Source organism: Dipodomys spectabilis, unplaced genomic scaffold (assembly GCF_019054845.1).
Source record: "Dipodomys spectabilis isolate Male_0828 unplaced genomic scaffold, ASM1905484v1 ptg000043l, whole genome shotgun sequence".
NCBI lineage: Eukaryota > Metazoa > Chordata > Mammalia > Rodentia > Heteromyidae > Dipodomys > Dipodomys spectabilis.
In genome coordinates, this window is record NW_024870720.1 from 15395049 (window position 1) to 15414776 (window position 19728).

A 19728-nucleotide genomic window follows, 5' to 3' on the forward strand; every position below is an offset into this window, starting at 1 on the left:
ATTTTAACTCATTGTGATTTTTCTATTTTCATTACAAAATGGATTTTATGTTCAGGTTTTTTTTTTTAAAAAACTGTATTTTTTGGGGGTACTGGGGATCCAACCCAGATATTACACTTAATAGGCAAGTGCTTTGCCACTGAGCTACATCCTAGCCCACCAAATGGATTTTAGAAATAAATCAAGAGCCCAGAAATTTACAATTGCTTTGAGTGATATTTTTTCTTTAAAAAATTAACCCCAAATCTCTGTCATTCTAAGGAAAAAAAGTGGTCTAATGACCTTGCATAGCCGTATGACTTGAACCATTTGCTAGGACACTGGGCCATTCACACACCTGAATCTAAGGTCTGTTAATGATAGTCCCTCCTCCCGGCTGGTCACAAGACACTTGACTGCTTGCTAAGAACAAACTTATAGGCAATTATTTGCAATGATCATTTGATCAACCTCTAGTACTGATACGTTTTTGATGATTAAAAATAAATTTTCTTAAACTAGCCTATGCCCAGCCCACCTAAAACAGGATAGGTTTCAATATGAAATGAAGCTAGAGAGGTGAGAAATTAGACATTTTAGGTAGTAGTTTAAACGTCTTAAGTATATTTAAATTGTTCCACGATTCCCCCCCTTCCCCCATGGACAGGTAGCTTTTATTTCCATGCCCCCTCCCCACACCCCAGTAGGACTTAAAAGGAGGATTCAAACTCTGGGTTTTCCTGTTAGCTATGAGAACTTTTAGAACCCAACTTATGCTGCTCTATGAACTCTCAAACCCAATACAGACACGGTAGTAACCTTGCATTCGAAGCTGGCCCCATAACCCGTGAGTGAAGTGCTCCCTGCGTGGAGGAACCTGGCTTGAATCATTTTAATTTTGCTCGTGGCGCAGACTAGGGGGAGCCCCAAAAGGAAAGCAGTTCCTTAACGGTTACTTTAACATAGAGTATCCATACAGAGGAAAAGAAGACAGAGAAAGAAAGGCTCCCAGAAGCAAACAGCACTAAACACCAGGGGCTCCCAGCGCGAACTTCTGGAGGCTCCCTTTCCTCTGCCGCCGCAGACCGCGGAAAAGTCTCGGCAGGAGCTGGTTGGGCGGAGGCCACAGGGACCAATAGCAATCAAGTGTGTACTTACAGGTTGCGGAGCAGGTGGAGAAACTGAGCATAAAGAATAACCCCAACCCGGGCTCAGTCTTTCACCGCAGGTGCCAGACGCGCCACGCTGGCCCACCCGCCGCCCTCCAAACTAACAGGACTGTAGGAGAACATTGGAACCCATTTCTTTCCCCCCCTCAACCGCCACCCTCAGCGATGTCCTCCCTCCTCCCGCCCTCACGAGCCTGCAGGAGGGGGCTGGTGGCCAGTCTTTATTGTCTGGGGCGCACCTGCCAGGTGGCAGGGCCGGTGCCCTAATGGGTTCTCGGCTCGGGCTTGCACAAAGCACCGGGGCAGCGCCGCGCTGGGCTGGGATCGGCTTGGGGAGGACGGACCCGATGACTCGGGAGAAGACGTGCGTATGGGGAGGAGGGGGGTGAAGGGGTTCCAGGGTCTCTCCCCTCTCCCGCAGGAGGCACAGACCCCGGCCCAGTTCCCCCCACGCCCCCCGGATTACCACGTCGACTGAACGAGGGCCAGACGTCGCCTGAGGGAGCGCGACCCCGGCGGGGCGGGAGCGAGGGCGGGCGCGAGGGAGGGGAGGCGCGGAGGGGCGCGGAGGAGGGGCGTGGCCGGCGCGCAGGGGGAGGGCGCAGGAGGAGGGGCCGCTGCGCGCCGCTCCGCGCTCCGCGCTCTGGGGGCTCGGCTTTGCCGCGCTCGGTGCACTTGGGCGAGAGCTGGAACGTGGAGCGGAGCTCGGGTCTCAGCGCAGCCACCGCGATGAGAGGCGCTCGCGGCGCCTGGGATTTGCTCGGCGTGCTGCTCCTTCTGCAAAGCGTCCAGACAGGTAGGTGAGAGGGAAAGCGCAGCCTGGGCCACCCTGACCGCACCCCTCGGTGCTGCCTGCCGGTGCTGCACGGGGGGGTCGGACCCACCGGGGTGCGTCCGGAGAGGTGGCCGCCGGCCTTTTCCATGCCCGTGCGTTCCAGCCTCCGGGAAGGGCCGGGGCGGCCTGGGGGAACTCCGCGCCGCCCCACCTCGCTCACCTGCGCCTGCAGCCTCCCGCCGCGGGTGCTGGGGGACGCCGAGTGGGAGGTTTTCTTTTATTGCTGGGAACGGGGACTTGGGCGTGAGCGAGGCTACGGGCGAGTTGGGGGCTGCTTTTGTGGCGACGGGGCGCGGGGGGCCGTGGCGGGCCAGGACTCGCGGGGTCGCACGGAGCGCGGGTATCTCGCCGTGCGAGGCGCGGCCGCAGCTTCCTTTTGTTAAAAGTTGCGGGTGTGTGCCCCGCCACCCCGAGCGCCCGCCCGCAGCTCCTCCGACGGGCCCCGGGCAAAGTTGGAGAAGCCTTTTCTTGGCTTCCGCGGTCGCAGCGTTCCAGCCCGCGGGCGCTTCTTTGTGCCACGGTGCGGGCGACCGGAGCTGGGGACCGGGGCTGGGAACCGATCTGCTGCCGCCCCTGCCGGACGCGCGGCACCACCCGCGGATCCGAATCCGAGGCGGCCGCCCTTCTCGACGCCCAGTTCGGTTGGGGGCCCCCGGGGAGTCGGGGGGGGGGGCGCGGCGGGCGGACCCTGCGAGCCTGGAGGTGGCGGCTGCTACAAGGACAACTTAACCGGGGCGTGTGGCGAGCAGCAGCTAGGTTGCTTCTTTCCCTGCCGAGGTAGGGTTTCCTCCATGACTGCCACGCGCCGGGGGAGCGGCGCCGGCACCGGGGAGGCCGGGGGACCACGCGCCGGGACGCCGCGGTCCCCGCCCCCTTGCAGCCTCAAGCGCCCAGCCCGAGCGCGGGGCTGATCGGCTCGCGCGTCCCGGCCCGTACCTACGACCTGTAATCGCAGGTGCCAGTTTACTTGGGGGGGGGGGGAATCCTGCGATTCGCGACCCTCCTCCCTCCCACGCGATCGCTTAGGGCTGGGAGATTGGAGTGAACTTCCTGCCGATCTCACTCGGTTCCCCAAGCTGTTGGGAAAACGCAGTGCTCCGCGCGGGAACTTGGGTCTTCAGGTGTCTGGAGGATCTGCAGGCTCTGCCCCCCCCCACACTCTTTTTAATTCCAGGTGTCGCTAGTGTGCGCGCGTGTGCGCATAGCCTGGCCAGGTCCTGAAGCCCTGGTTCTCTCCCAGATCATTTTAAACAAAACATCCTTTTGAGGTTCCCCTCATAGTGTCGAGCTAGAAAAAAAAAAAAAAGTCTGCACTGGCACGGGGCGGTGGAAAGCGGGTGTAGCTATGATTTGTGAGATGACCGTGGGCCAGTTTCTCAGGAAAGCCTCTGGGCCCAGCTCCCTCATCTCCCCCTCCCTGCCTCGGGAAGGGGAGGGCTTTGCTGTGGGGAACTTGCATTTGGACCCCGCTGCCGGAGGAAGGGTCGCCAGGGGTCACCAGTGAGTGTGCGGATTCTTGGGCGGATTTTGCCTTTATAGTTTTTGCCTTGTCCTTTTTGATTTGATTAAAGGTGGGAACTAGACTCCAGTGGAACACCAGAAAGACCACACTGAACAATTCCTTTAAAAAAATTAAAAAAAAAATGAACTGGTGCTTTCCTTCTCCCTCCTGGTTAGCTTGCTCTCCATCCAGTAGCTCATGGCAGTGGGGAATTTTAAGGTCTGTGTCCTGGGCGGCAGGCAATGCTTTAGATCCTGTCTCTTTCTCTGTCCTTCACTAGCTGTGTGCCCTTGAACAGGTCATATTAATGCTGGAGAGAGGAAGCAATTTCCTTAAGGGTTCTGCCAGGCATCTGCCTCCTGAAGGATTTTTTGGGGGTACAGAACATGTCTCCAGGGTTCTGAGTATGGATGCAACAGGCTTAATTCTCCCCGATCCTGTCAAGCCTCCCTGTCTCTCCTGGTCACAGGCACCCCTTGGAATATGGGGGTATGCTCTGCCGCTGACAGGAAGTTGTAGTTTTTGTTGTCCTCTCCTCAAATCATATGCACTCCCTATGCTTCAGGAGGTGCTGAATCTCTTGGAGCCTTGTCTGTCCCCTTCTGCATTTACAGCTCTGGTGCTCAACTAAACAAACCTGCAAGAAACAGTGAATCATACCTGCAGGTGCTGGGCTCAAGTCATCCCCAGCACCTGGTGGGAAGCATTCTGGATTCTTACCCATCTGGAAATAATGTGATCTCTTCTTGTAAAGAGATTCCTAGGTAATTCACAGCTTCCTGTTCTGGTCTTTCCCACCCAAGTGTACCTTTTGTAAATGATTTTATAAACCATATATGCTGTGCTTTTGTACCACATGTTCTAATATGCCTTAGGTTTCATGGACACATGTGTTCACAGTTGTTGATGTCATTGGAAGGGCAAGCCTTTGCTGAGGGCTTTGGCTGTTACTGTTTACACTCTTGAGTCCAGGAGATGAGACCATCACCACCAACCCCTACAATTGTACAACTGGAGAAACTGGATAAGGATAAATCACTCGCCCAAAATAATCAGTGGAGGAGCCTGAGCTCAGCACCATATGCCCAATTGCATATCCATTTACATAGCTCTCCAGAATCTGTTGTAAGGCTCATGCAAAAAAAAAAAAAAAAAAAACCCAGAAAACAAAAAACCCCTAAAACTCAAAAACAACAAAACTATTTAATGAATGCTTGCTTATGAAGCCTGATGTTGTTGGAGATGCCAGGGAGATAGGATGGCCACTTTTGATGAAAAATGCATAGGTTTACCTGTCATTTCAAGGAGACTCAAAGAGGAAAAAGGGACATTTGACCTTTTGGTAGGAGAGCTTTGGATTTTAGGCGGTCCATTCCAGTTAGGGTCTCTCAGAAAGGAAGATAAGCTGTCTCCAAAATAATAATGGCAATCAGTTGAAATCATTCTCCTGCTGCTACAAATAACCATAGCTCTATATACTTGTGCATAGTTGTGAAAGAAAGCCCCCAGGCTGGGGCATGGCTCAAGTGTAGGCCTTGGACTCAATTCCTCCCCTCCCCCCCTTCCCCCCCCATACACAGAGAAAGGGCCCCCAACCATGGTTGATATTGCTGGTTATTTACCCTGGATAAACGAAGTGAGGTACAATGACAATTTGCTGCTCTTAGCCTTTCTTCTCTCAAAAGAAATTCTCATCTAGAGTGTGCCAAGTATTCTGTGGGCTTCCCTTGTAACACATTTCTGTACAGATGTTGTTGTGGTGATGAATTTAGCTGCTGTTGTTGACAGCCATTAGAAGTTACCCGTAGGATCTTGACTCATTTCCTCAAGTCTCCTCCAGTGGATTAAAAAAAGGACACGAGGAAATGAGCCAAATGAGCCGAGGTGTCCTGAGCGGAATTCTCAGAGCTGGACAGCCGTGCTGGACCTCTTAGAAGTGGCGGGCTGCGCTGTGGTGGCAGCATTTTCTCCAGAATGAATTTAGTTGAGTTGGCAGGCTAGAATGTGGGAAGTGCTTTATTTTGCTGCATTCATGTGTGGTAACTTTTCCAAAGTGGGATTAAAAGACATTTGCAAGAATCCAAATATGCAAAATTTCATATGCATTCTCAGTAACTTGAAGAGAGATATTCACAGCTGCAAATCTAGAGTGAGGAAAGCTTGGAACGGAGTGAGTGGAGGGGAAAGTTTGAATGGGGGGCAAATCCAGTGTGTGAGTCTTTGTTGACAGTGGAGAAGCCTAGCCCAGTGGCTCTGATTTTTTATGTTTGTAGAAACAATCAGTTGAGATACTGTTAGACGGTAACCTGTGGGCATGCTTGTTGAGCTCACAGGATGCTTTTTAGAAAACATCTGGGCAGTATTGAACTTTTTATTTAATTTTTGTCAGTTGTAGGGCTTGAACTCTGGGCTTGGGTGCTGTCCCTCAGCTCAAGGCGAGCACTCTACCCTTTGAGCCACAGTACCACTTCCGGTTTTCTGGAGATGTGTCTCATGGGCTTACCTGCCAGGGCTAGCTTTGAACCGTGATCCTCAGATCTTAGCCTCCTGAGTAGCTAGGATTACCTGGCTAAAATTATTTTTTAATCAAGATCCATATCTTCCTCCTCTTAAAAAAAAGAGATCTAAGCATGGTGGCAAATACCTGTAATTCCAGCACCAAACTAAATGAAAACAAAAAGAAAAAAAAAAAAAGACTGGTTCCTTAAGACAAAACCAAGCTCTTAGTGGGCCCATTGTCAGTTTGTATTGGGCTTTGGTGAAAGTTGGTAGGACCAGGCAGGTGTCTGTGGTAGAAGGAATATCTGGCAGGCTGCCTTGTTCAATCTGATGGCTCATAGCTGGCAGCTGTGTGACCTTGGAACAAGTTACTTAACCTTTCTGCCATTCAGTATTTCATCCTAGTTTTGCCATCCTAAATTTGCTGTGTGACTTTGGATAACTTATTTAACCCCCTTGTGCCTGTAATTGTGTTGCTACACATCATATTTTTAACTGGGTACTGTGTAGTAGCATAATAGTCATATGTTCACATTCATGGGGGTGATACCACTCTTCATGTGGTTGTTGTAAAGAGGTTTTTTTTCCCTTAATGTTTGACATATTTTTATTGTTAAACATTAAAATATAATTGTACCTATGAATGTATGCAACTATAATGTGTTAATTTACAATTTTATTTTTAATTTTTATTGTAAAGGTGATATACAGAGGCTGAAAAAGATTCTTGTAAAAGGTACCTGGCATTGGGTGTGGGTCTGGAGGGGTGCTGACAAAAATGAGCAAGTTCCTCCAGCAGGTGCAATTTCTTATTTTTCTTTGTAATTCTTGCCCAAGGTACCAGTAAGTACTAACTTGACAGTGTTGGGAAGAAATATACTTTTAGTTTTTGTCTTAGAATTTTCCATAATTTTTATGTAACAGCTGAGTTTTTTTATAGCTTGTGATATAGCAGTTGGGACTCATTGGTCTTAGAGATCTTAAGAGGTATTTTGTGCTCTTTTGTTTTGTCTTTTAATTCCTACTCAGTACCAGTGACTCACTCCTGTAATCATAGCTATCAAGGAGGCTGAGATCTGAGGATCATGGTATAAAACTAAATGAAGCTGGCAGTAAAGTCTTTGCCACTTTCATCTTGAATTCATTAGCAAAAAATCTGGAGGTGGAACTGTGGCTCAAGTGGTAGAGTGCTAGCCTTGATAGAAATTGTTAAAGAACAGCTCCCAGGCCCTAAATTCAAGTCCTAGTACAAGTGCACGGGTGTGCGTGCGCACACACACACACACACACACACACACACACACACACACAGAATCCTGTGACATCCTCCCCCTCCCATATCTCACAGGATTTCTCGAGTAAAAATACTCAAGCCTGATCATTTTCCTATTCATCTTAGGTGTTAGTCTTTATGATTACATTTTGGTTATGGCAGACTTTTCTTAGATATCTTCCAGTGCACACCTTGACAGCTACATTTTCCACAGTTTCGCAAATTTAATGTTTAAGCTGAATTATTATTCAGGGCATGTAGTGCCAGAGTTAAGAGCTTGGTTTCTGGAATTGACAAGCTGGGCTTTTAATCCCAGTTCTGCCTCTTGCCAGCTGTGTGATCAGGGACCAGATACTTAAACTCTCCTTTGGCTTCATCTTCTCATCTGTAAATGGAAGTTGGTGGTTCAGGGCTCTGGCGGGGATTACAGGACCTTTCTGATGGAAACATGTAAGGGGTCTGCTTAGGGCATAGCCCTAAATACAGGAAGTGTGTGGGCTCCAATTTCAGTCAATTTTCTAATGTTTCCCTTTCAACTTTGTCTCTTAGGAAACATTTGTAAATGATGAAAGACCAAATCATATAGGTTTTTTTGTATTAAGATAAAATTTATATATTTAATGTCCATTTCTGGGGTAGTTTACAGTTAGTAATATTCCATGCTACTCTTACACTTCTCTGACTTTCTACTGTTGGGAATACAGAGTTTGGGATAAAAGTTGGGAAGGGGATGGAATTCTGTAAACTTTCTCCAGGTGAATAAGTAGTTCCCTGGGACTCATGAACCCTATTGCCTTATGTAAAGCGGCTTTGAAAATACTATTGCCTTATGTAAAGTGACCTTGAGAACACCATCTCCCCAGGAATGCAGCCACCACTCTGACCTGGTGCCTTGTCCTGGCTCCAACACAGTGTGTGCTGCTCAGTAAATACTGTGCTACCTGCTCTGCTGCTCACCAGCACTTGGATCATACTTTGAATGCAAGAAATGTTCAGGGAACATTTTGGATTCAGTTTAATGGAGTTTTATCAACCCCTTGCTGGGTCTTCCCAGGGTCTGCAGATAGGGGCTGGGGGTTGGGAGCTATGGGGCAAGTGTACCACTGCTGATTGAGGCATGAACTTGGGGGAAGAGTGCATGGAGCTCTGGGCCACATTTTATAGGAGAGGAGATGGAGTCCTGGGGGGCAGGTGATAATAGAGATTAGAGATCAGTAAATGGTGTGTGTGTGTGTGTGTGTGTGTGTGTGTGTATGAGAGAGAGAGAGATTTGAGATTAATTCCTACACTTTGAAGGAGAAACATAGAGTGTAGCTGAAACTTCCTTTGGAAAAAACTACAAAATCCTACAATAAGGCATTCAGATCTGGCCTGAGGATTGTTTGGTCATTCCTTTGATCAGATGGCTGGGGTAAGAAATCAGAGGGAAAGAGCTGGAAGGGTAGATTCCTGATTAACTTCAAGGAGCACAGCAGGGGGCAAATTGAGTGTTGAATTTGGTCCAGATTATGAAGAAGGATTTGAAGGCCAGGCTAAGGTGGACTTGACCCAGGAGCAAGGTCACTGTCCAGGGCCAACTGCTCTACATTCTGTCACTTAAGCACTCTCCAACCTGCCATAACTATGGAAGCTGAGTGCCAGGACTTGCTATAGAAGTTGCACCCACCGCCTTGCTGTGTGCAGCCAAGACTAAGGGAAATTGTTTTTTTTTTTTTCTTCTTCTTTCTTTTCCTTCCCCTTTCTTTTTTCTTTATGTAAAATGCATGTGACCTAACTTTTACCATTTCAGCCAATTTTCCATGTAGAGCTCACTATGAAGTGTGTTTAGGTTCTTATGCAACTGATTTAGGTTGTGCAACTGATTTCCAGAGTACTTCATCTTATAAAGCACAAACTCCATATTCATAAATAATAGTGTCTCCCTGTCCCTCAGGCTAGTACCTTCTGTCTCTTAATTTGACTTCCCTAGGGACCTGGTACAAATGGAACTGTATAGTATTTGTCCTTTCCTAACTGGCTTATTTTACTGGCCATAATGTAGCCTTGGAGATAAGGTTACATCCATCTTGTAAGAATTTCCCTTTTAAGACTGAATAATATTCCAATGTATGCACATCTCACACTTGTTTTTCCAGACACTGGTGGACATACATTGCTTCCATCTTTTGGAAGTTGTAAATAGTGCTGCTGTGCACTTGGATGCACAGGGCATAAGGGAGAGTTTTGGAAGGGCTCTTTTGGGTTGGCGAAGCTGGGCTGAGAGCCAGATGTTGATGGGAGCTGGGCAGAATTACAGTTGGGCTCTTTAGATGATGTTTGGCTTTTGGAAGGAGTTTGTTAGGCACATGCCTAAGAAGGGGAGAGGGTCTGTGAGACCAGCATCTGGATTCCTAGATGCCTTCTGGGGCCGGCCTGAATCTCCTCATCATGACAGCAGGAGGTACTCAGTGGGAGTGATGGCAGTGATTGGCAGAGACAAGGCAGGGAGAGGGACAGCCTGTTTACAGGAGAAAATATGATGTTGGACTCCGCTGTGTTTGTTCATTGATTATTTATGGGCTGCATCTATTTGAAACTCAATTTCCAGACATGATGGTAGATATAAATGTAATTCTTCAGGTCAGGTCACTGTAAGAAATAAAATCCCAAAGTCACGGAACCTGGCTCTATAACCTTCTAGTACGATTTGTGGTATAGGAAGAACTTTGTGTTAAGTGCCTTCTAGTTATTATGAAAGTTTTCGTCAAAATAACGAGGTAGTAGGAAGACAATCTTGTCTTCTCTTAAGGTATGCATTTATAGTTGTTTTTTCAGAGAATGAAAGGAACATTGGGCATCAGGAAGGAAGTATTGTTGATGAGCCTTGGGAAGCAGGCCCTTGGAAAGCAACTTACAGAAATTGGATTTATTAAGGTTGGAGAAGATAAGATGAGAGGAAGCTTAGTGAATGACAGTTTTCAATTGTTTGTAGTATGGGGGTGTGGTGGGGGGGGGGTGAAAGCTGAGACAAGATGTGACTAGTTGTAAATTGCCCCTGAAGAAAACTGAGACGTTGTTGTTTTTAAAGGAAGAATTCTTTAATTGGATAAACTGGAAAAGACTTTTTTGCTTTCCCCAGTTGATTGTAGGATCTTGACTGGAGATAAGAGAAAAGCCAAATACTTAACTTTGAAATGGCTAGGTCCTGCTCCACTCGATTGGAGATGCCTGTCTGAAATCCTTTCTAAATAATTTGGAAATGAGAAAATAGCCGTTTCTCTCTCTTCACCCCTTGGCTGTGGACTGGTGTTTCTCATAAATGCTGTGTAAAAGCTCAAAGTTTTAGCTATATTGAAAATGACCAATTCTGAGCCTACAGTCTAAAAATAGGTTATTGATCTGTTGGAGGGGTGGGCAGGAGGAGGGACTATAACCACTGAACAAATAGTGATGTACAAGACTTAAACTGTGTGTCAAGATAAAGAGGCGTAAAAGGAAGTTTGAGGTCTAGAGGTATCTATAATCGATGGTTGTATCCAAACCTAAGGAGGGTTGTGCTGTGTGGTCAACTCCCCCCCTCCCCAGATTCCACCCCATACCAGGTGGGCAGGTCTGTAAGAATGAAGGGTGCACCACTGCCGGTCCTTTTCCCTTGATCACTCAGGGGTGGATTGTTCCTCTGTGGCTCATCCCCGCCCCCCACCCCCCCATTCTTTGATTTCCTTCCCATCTGTCCTTCCCTTTTGGTCATTTCACAGTCATGGTTCAATGGTTTGCGTTAGAGCAGCCACTGGTGGGAGGGCAGGGGGAGAAGGGTGGAAATGAAATCGCAACTCATTAGAGTTTCTGGCTGATAACATCATTTAACCTGTCATATGGAAATGCATTACCAGGTATAATGTGGGATCTCAGCCTTTAAGGAGGCCAGATCTGCAGAAAGATCTATGCTGGGTAGATGCTAATGGGATGCTATTTATAATAATATTTAACCAGTCTGGTCCTGTTTCTTACTTTAGGATTGGAGGATGTAGGCTTCACTCTAGTAAAAGGGCTGATTCGAAATGATAGGACCTAAAATTTAAGAGCAAAGGTAGCCAAACAGTTCCTGAAAGAGGGGGAGGGGGAGGGGAGGGAGGGGGATGAGGGGAGGAGAGGGAGAGGGAGAAGGAAAAGGACAGGCAATGGGGGATAACTTTAGAGCACCTGGATTTCATTTCAGTAATTTAAATATTTCCTACAGTGCCTTGTGTGATGAGATTTTTCTGATGAAATCTGGTCAAGTAATTGCCTAGTCAGAGAAATAACTTTAAAAAATGGTAAAGTATGCATCTCACTTTTGCATGTAGTTGCAGATATTATATGCATAAGGCAAATCCAATATGGATATGTTGTACTGAGTTTTTTAAGCATAAAGTTAATTACCTTGTCCTTTCCTACCTTGGACTCGCCCTACAATACCAAGATTACTGATCATCTGAATGTCACAGTAGCAATAGTTGATGTGGTCTGCAGCAACATCCTTGTTTTATACATTTATTTGGCCAAACAAAAACAAGCAGCTTCCAACCTTCATTGTGGTCCTGTGTGGGCTGTGACATTTCCAGATTTGTTCCATTTCCCAGTCAATTCAGCATTTGAAGACACAAAACAGTGTTGGAGGGAGCAGGTGGCTATTTATGGTGGGCAGGTGTGAAATTGATGACACTTGCCTAGCTCTTGACCAAGTGGAAGAAAGAAGGGGAAAATTAAACTGAGGAGAAACCCTGATTCTTTACCGACATCTTTAAGATGCTCTGTAAAACTACTTATCCACCCACCTTCATTTGGGATTGCCCCAGGTGATTTGGGATATATTCAGAGTATGTTAGAAAATCCCCTGGTACTCTGGGGTGCCTATTTGCATACAATAATAGCCTAACAAGTTTCTTCTGGGGTTGAATTGCTTGACTTAAGTTGAGAACAAAGGAGAGGGAGTCCTCCTAAGAACTTTGGAAGAGATAGATAGGTCTGCATGGGGAAAGTATTCACGGAAAGGAATTCTATGTAGATTTCAGTTTGTGGAGAGAACATTTACACGTGAAAAGGTGGCTGGAGGTAGTTTGGAGATTTTAGCTACTAAGCCCCTCCTTGTGGCTCCTGTGCTTAAAAGTCAAAACAGACATGTTTAAGAAAAATAAAATCTTGAGAACTCTACTCGAAAAGATTGGAATAAAGGCAGTCTAAGTATTTTTAGTGTAATAATTTTTAGCTTGTAAAATATTTAAAGTGCATTTCTGGCCTAGTTTTCACAATGTGGATTTCCTCTTTAATGGCCGAAGCACTATGGAAAGATTTTTAATTAAAGAAATGGATGCTGTTAGATTGGTAAACTCTATATGAACTACTTTTCAGGGTTGTTATTGTTAAATTAAACCAGATTCCTAGTCTGAAATAATCAGTAGGTTAAGCGGATGAGAATTCCTAAATAACTTAAATTTTTTGAATTTAGTTTAGTATAGACTATATAATTACTGCAGGGAAACAGTAGATAAGAATTTTAGCTGAACTTGAAAGCATCCCTTTGATCCCTCCATCTTTTAACAATAAGCTAGCAGATGTGGAAAGTTTGTGGAGTTTTGGGGTAGTTCTCTTTGTGTTGCCTTACTTTACACCCCAACATTTTGAAGGATGGTTGTTTAAAATGATCATCCCAGCTTCAGAACTCTTGCCTTGGGATGGAGAGGTTGGACATGGAGTACCATACCAGCAGGTGAAGGGAGGCCCAAGCAGGGTCCAGGCAGCTTCTCCCAGCACAAGGAACACATGGAACAGCAGGTATACTCACCTGTGGACAATTACCACTACATTTTGTTGCAGTGTCTTTAATTCATAGATTTATTCACACATCATTATTACACTTTGGATGTGGGTGTAGTAATGAACAGCAGGTCTAAATCCTTACCTTCTGGGTTTATGTTCTAGTGAATTTTTTTTTTTTTTTAAACTTAAGACCTATGTCCTGGAGCTCAGAAAGGAAATAGAAAAAAAAAAAAACCAAGTTGGTCTGTTGCAGAAAGCAGTTTAATTGGGATTTATTTAGGCTCCAAATTGTGGTCAATTACAGAAGAAAGGTTACTTAGAGCGTCAGAGGGCTGGCTCATGAGGGGAGGAGGAGAAAGCTAGGGAAGTCATCCAGGAGAACAGGAAAAGGAGATAGGTTGGGGGTTTAGGAGAAAGACTAGGGGACTGAGTCAGTGGGAACACTCAGAGTGCTTGTCATTTACTGACACTGTTCCTATCCTGGGAAAGGCTGAGCCTTGGCCCACTGGCCCTGGCTTCAGTCTTTGGGACCTCAGAGCAGTAGAAGGTCCTCTGGATCCAGTCAGTGTCGCTGTGATGGAGGCTGAGTCAGCGCCCAACCACAAGCAAAGTTACCTGAAAGACTGTGAAAGCCTTTTCATGTGTCAAGGTGCTTTGTCAGTCTGAAGGTTTAGAAACTTCCAGAATGCTCTTTCACAGCTGAGAGAGATGTTTCAGGTTTCCAACTCAGTGTTTTTTAGATTCTCTCCAAGGGGTGGGAGATTCTGTACCATTTTCTATTTCCCTTGGTTTTTTTGTTTGTTTTGTTTTTGTTTTTGTTGGTCTTGGAGCTTGAACTCTGGGCCTGAGCGCTGTCCCTCAGCTCTTCAGCTCAAGGCGAGCATTCTACCACTAGAGCCACAGCACCACTTTTGGTTTTCTGGTGGTTTATTGGAGATCAGAGTCTCACGGACTTTCCTGCCCAGGCTGGCTTTGAACTGTGATCCTCAGATCCTGAGTAGCTAGGATTACAGGCGTGAACCAGCGGTGCCTGGCTTATTAAATCTGAAGAACTTTGATTTTAATAACTGAATCACGTTGTTATTTGGCAAATCACTTGTTGGCCAGCCTCAGTCTTACTGTTCACTGTTTAAGCTCTCCTATTGCTGTTAGCTGATCTGGGTGAGGGCTCTGATGGAACCTGGCTTGACTTTTTGCATCTTAGCCATTAGATGGCCTTTCAGAGTCACATTAAGTGGTCAGTTCTTCAGTTTCAAAGGATACACTTCCTCAAATGAGAACTGACACCATGGGATTACTCAGGGCTGAGTACTCCTCTCTGCTTGTTTTTGGGCGCTCTGAAGGGCTCTCTTTGCTGCTGGTGGTGAGAGTTCTTTCTGGTTTTTGGGAAGGAATCCAAGCTAGAGGCTGTTTAGAGACTGATGGAGGAGGTTCCTTCTCAGGTTGGGAGCTAGGCCTCCTCAGTGAAGGGTATCAGGGAGGCATCTAGAGGTGGTTGACAGGTGTCCCTGAGGAATAAGGTGGAACTGCCAGCTGCAGGGGATATACTGTGAGTACTTAAGTAATCACAAAATCAGCTGTTTTAATGGACTCACTCCAGGTCTGACAATTTCTTTTATCTAATGTAATCATCATTGGCTAAGCTGCTGTTGTTTTGGGTGAGAATTTCAGGGCCCACATTTAAATAGATGTGTTTAAATGTATTATCAGTTGACTAGGGAAAAGTAAACAAAATTTAAAAAGCAGCAGGGAGCCTATGATTTCTAGGCCACTGTCTGAATTGTTTCAAAACCTGTTAGTGGCCATTTTGTTTTAAGATTGGAGGAACTGAGCCTCATTCATATGTTAACTTGGAAAGATTGTAATTTTATTCAGGGAGCATTTTAAGCAGCCCAGTATGGTGAATCATGAATTGTCATCTGCATTGTCCAGTTTCCACACTTGTAATCAGTGTTGGCAACTTTTCTGTCTTACCTCTTTTCCCATTTCACCTGCTATTCTGTAAAGCATGGCTTAAGCATCATGGAAGTTTTACCTCATAGCCATTTCAGTTTTTACCTCTAGAATACAGAGCCTCGCCCCCCTTTTTCTAGATAATGATGGGGCCAGTATCATACTCTTCTACATTATCTTAGTCACTTTTCATCTCTTGGACAAAATACCTAAGAACCATCAACTGGAAAAAGGAAAGATTCATGGTGTCAGAGGTTTCAGTCCATGGTCAGCTGGCTCCTTTGATTTTCACGTCTGTTGCAAGGCAGGATGATTATATTGGGGAGGGTGAGGTGAAACAGAGCTGATAACCTCTTGGCAGCCAGGAAACGTAGACATAGAATAAGTGCTGGACAAGATGTAACTTCAAAGGTATATCCCCCAGTGATCCATTTCTTCTAAGTAGGTCCCACCAGCTAGTTATTTTCTACCATTTTCCAGTAGTCCATTCAATTGTAATTCCATCAGTGAATTAATCCATTATTAGGTTCTTGCTCTTATGATCCAATCACTTCTCCCAATCCCCACCCCACCCTGAACATTGTATGGAGTATGTGGGGGAAGCAAACCTTCAAGACATGAGCCTTTTCAGGGGGATACTCCTATCCAAACCATTAACACAATTCACAATTCTACACTGTTACTGAGTATGCGTTATTCAGTTCCTTCATGTTGAAAATAATATAAAATATGAACAAATATGTAAATATTTGACACAAGTCAAATAAGACCCACACATTTAATTGGTTATTATGTCCTTTATGTCATTGCTTTCCCGTAGGTTTCAGCCTCTTTTGTTTTATTTTTGTGGAAGAATCTGTGTATTTGCTCTGTGCAGTTTGTCGGTGTGAATTATGCTGATTGCATTCCTGTGGTAATTAACATGTTCTGTTCCCTGCATTTCCTCTAAATCATTGATTTAGTGGTTTCATCATATTCAACTTTTTTTTTTATAACTAGTACTGGGATAGGTGGGGTATGTTCTATTTTCCTATGTCTTCTTTGTCTCCCTCTGTCCTTTTCTCCCTCTCTCCCGGTCTGTCTTGTGTGTACCTTTGAATATTTGTGAAGATTTTTACTTTCCTGTCCTAATGATTGCCATTACTTGATGCCTTTATGTAATATTCTTATCTATACTTCAGCCACATCTCCACTTGCTGCTTTTTGCTAGTTAATTGGAGTTAGGAGTCTCATGGACTTTTCTGCCTGGGCTAGTTTCAACTATGATGCTGAGAGTTCATCCTTCTGAGTAGCTAGGATTAAGGAAATAGCCTTTTTACTTTAAGCTAATATCTATAAATCAGGAATCTGTTTTCAGAACTTCCTATTTGTTTCTGATGGTTGTATTATAAAAGAACTCTGTTAGCACATGCAGCAAGCACACACTTGCTTTGCAATCCCCATTATTAAGTCTTATTTCTGTAGATAAAGATGTATTTAATGCTGGCTGCCAGTTCTCTCCCACTTTTCTGAAGCTCTACTTGTAATAGATGAATGTGGAGAGACCAGGAAAAGTATTTCCTGAATGTGTTGACCCCAACTCCTCTCTGATAGTCTTTATATTAAAGGTCAGGTTGGCTGATAGAAAATTCTTGGTTATCTTCTCTTTGTTCAAGTATCTCTAACATTATCGTATTGTATTGCATTTTATTTGTATTTTATTGCATTTCTGCAGAAAGTGTTGTGATACGTAATTTTTCCAAATCTTGTGATACTTAATTTTCTTTTTCTCACATTTGACAAGTTATGTTTTCCTTGGCACCTAAAAAAGTATGTTCTACTTTTGTTCTAGGAGGTCCAGTATTGGATATTGGTTGATTTTTATTTTATTTTATTGATATTTTATTTTTGGTTGATTCTTCATTGATTTATACTGTTTGTTTGTTTTTCCCCCCACATGCCGGTTCAGTGTGTAGTTTCAAATACTCTTTTTATTTTCTTCCAATAAAAGTTTCTTGAAGTTAGAACATTTACTATTCTATTCTTTGGCTGGGAACTCAATATATATATTATAAATACGTATTATATATTATATGAATGTTTGATCTTATTTGCTATCTTCTTTTTGCTTTTAATTTTTTTTTAATTGGGGCTTGAACTCAGGGCCTGGGTGCTGTCCCTGAGCTTTTTCAGTCAAGGCTGGCACTCTACTACTTGAGCTCCACTTCTGGCTTTTTGTTGGTTAATTGGAAATTAGAGTCTTATGGGCTTTTTTGCTCAGGCTGGCTTCAAAATTTTCCCAAGATCTCAGCCTCCTGAGTAGCTAGGATTATAGGTATGAGCCACTGGTACCAGGCTCATTGCTATCTTCTATGACTGCCTTTCACTTTTTAAATCCCAAGACCACATACTGTGAATTAAAAATTTTCTCTTTTCAAGGTGAACTTAAATAGTTCATTTAAGGCACTACTCATTTTTATTTATTCTTGTGTTCTGTTTATCCTTCATACCTGAACCATATTCTTTTTATTTTTACTTGTTTCCACTCCATTTTTTTAAGGGGGCTCACAAAATTCACTTTTAAATAAGATTTATTAGCATACATTAGTTGTACAAAAGGGATTGATTGTGTCATTTCCATCTGTGCTTACAACGTACACTATTAACCTCGCCGCCCTGTTATGTTAGTCTCCATTATCCCTGTTCCTAATTCTTTAATTTGCCTCCATCCTTACATTTTCATTTTCTCCAACTCATTTCTAAGTTTAAAATTTTGATACATGCTGTCCTTTATAGTTTCTTTCATTTGCTTTCTTTCCACTTGTTTTGAAAGTTGTAGCTTTGTTTTGCCTTCAGCAAGCATGATTTTCTTGTCTACATAATAGCTTTTTTTTTTTTTTTTTAAGAATAACCATTCAGAATCATTTTGTTAGTCTCTGGCCTCTCCTCTGTAGCATTACAGACCTTGGTAGAGTACACTCTTACGTAGTTTCACTGGGCAATTTAAAGATCCAGGTAAAGAAGTGAATCTCGTTTTTAGGTACTAAGAGGTTTCCAGGAAAACAGTGAATGTTTTTGGGGTCTAAATTGAATTGAAAAGACCCAGGCCGAGCTAAGAGGTTCATGACCTGATAACCTCAGAGCAACCTTCCTGAATACAAGGTCCTCTTCCCTAGAAGGAAGAGACTAAAGACTCCACTGAGGTCAAGGGCAGAAGACGGATCCTGGGTGACCTCAATGTTTCCATAAAATACAGAGCTGAGGCTTTTTGCAGGGGATTGTCCAAGGGGGGCACACGAAAGGCGGGAATTCTAACAACTTGCTTTCAAATGGTTCAAAAAAAGTAGTATGTACATAAGCTGACAAAACAAATGTAACAAAATTGTAGCAATGGGTGCACTGGAACTCTTCTTGGTACTTACCTTGCAACTTTTCTGTAAGTTTGAAGCTATTTCCAGATTTTCTTAGATCCAGCTTTGTAATTTGAAGACTATAGAAGCAAGATCAGAGGCTTGAAATGATGGTGCTTCTCTATCTGGGCCTGGGGGAGGAGGTGAAGACACTGAATTACTGATGGCTTTAGAGCCAGACATGAATTAAGAAATGTAGTAACTCCACTTTTTTACATCCTAAGATCTTAATTTCTTTTGGCCCTACTCAGTGAGGGTTGGGAAGTAGATGGAAAGTAGCCCCACCCATCCACACCTTTCTTCTTTTTATCCCTATTTTACTCTGGGTCCACTCCCAGCATTATCACCTGGGTTTTGGCCTAGGCTATTCCAATTCATGCCTCCTCAACTCCACAATATTCGAGAACACTGGAAGCAGATGCATTACAATCCCCTCCATACTCACAAATACAATTGGAACCTGCCAGGTCATCTTTCAGGTTCTGTGGCCATTTTTAAAGTGACCCTCCAAGCTTCCTAGGGTGTAGATGATGGTAATCTGGTAGCTGCTTGTATTCTCTTCCCAGTCCTTGTATTAGGGGTTTCCTGGATACCTTATCACCTTGTGTTGTACATTTTGTTGTCTGTCCGTGGATTTTTGTTCTGCTCTGTTTGCTCGTTTTTTTATGGGTGAGGAGAATTGACAACTAGGCCACTACCCCATAGCCTCTAACATCTTCCTGGGCTGTGTTGACTTTTTACTATATAGAACTTGTCAACCTTTGAGTCCACCAAATCTGGATTCTTTTTCTTTCAAAATAATCGCTTAAACATTAGTGGTGGGAAATCAAAGTTATGTGAAAGTGGATCAGGATAGAAGCAAGCACTTTAATTGGCTCTTGTCTTAGCTTTCTGAATGTGTTGTTTAGCTAAAACATAATGGTTTGAAATCACCCCTCTGCCCAGAAGTTCATTGCTGAACTGTTGTTTCTGAGAAAAATGTCTAAGACATGATACCCTTTTCCCATTGCTTGTTTGGTGTAAGATTCTTTGAGTTTTATAGTTTTAAAAATGTTACATAACAGCTATCTATACTTGTAACACCCACTAATAAAGATTAACATCATTTCTTAATTAGGTGCATTTTCCTCTCAGCTCATTCTTTCCCCCCAGTGAAAAATTTGCATATCTCTAATTATAGTCATTTGGAAAAAAAATGCTCTCAGGGCTTGACATAATATTAATTTAGATTTCCAAAAATACTATATTTCCTTCCTCCAACTTGAGTTTCTTCCAGTTGGCCATTGATTTAAATTACCATATTAAAAGGTTACAATTTTAGAACTGGCCTCTTCCCTACTCTGGTTTTTAGG

The 19728-nt window shown here is 44.2% G+C and overlaps 1 protein-coding gene across 2 annotated transcripts in view; it reads left to right on the top strand.

The window, feature by feature from the left end:
- The first annotated feature begins 1818 nt into the window (after positions 1–1818).
- The window catches only part of Kit (KIT proto-oncogene, receptor tyrosine kinase), an 87418-nt gene continuing 69508 nt past the window's right edge, over positions 1819–19728 (top strand). For both annotated transcript variants that reach the window (XM_042678399.1, XM_042678400.1), the window contains exon 1: positions 1819–1944. In XM_042678399.1, the coding sequence (XP_042534333.1) occupies positions 1878–1944 (67 nt within the window). In that variant the 5' untranslated portion in view covers positions 1819–1877. The remainder of the gene's footprint in view (positions 1945–19728) is intronic.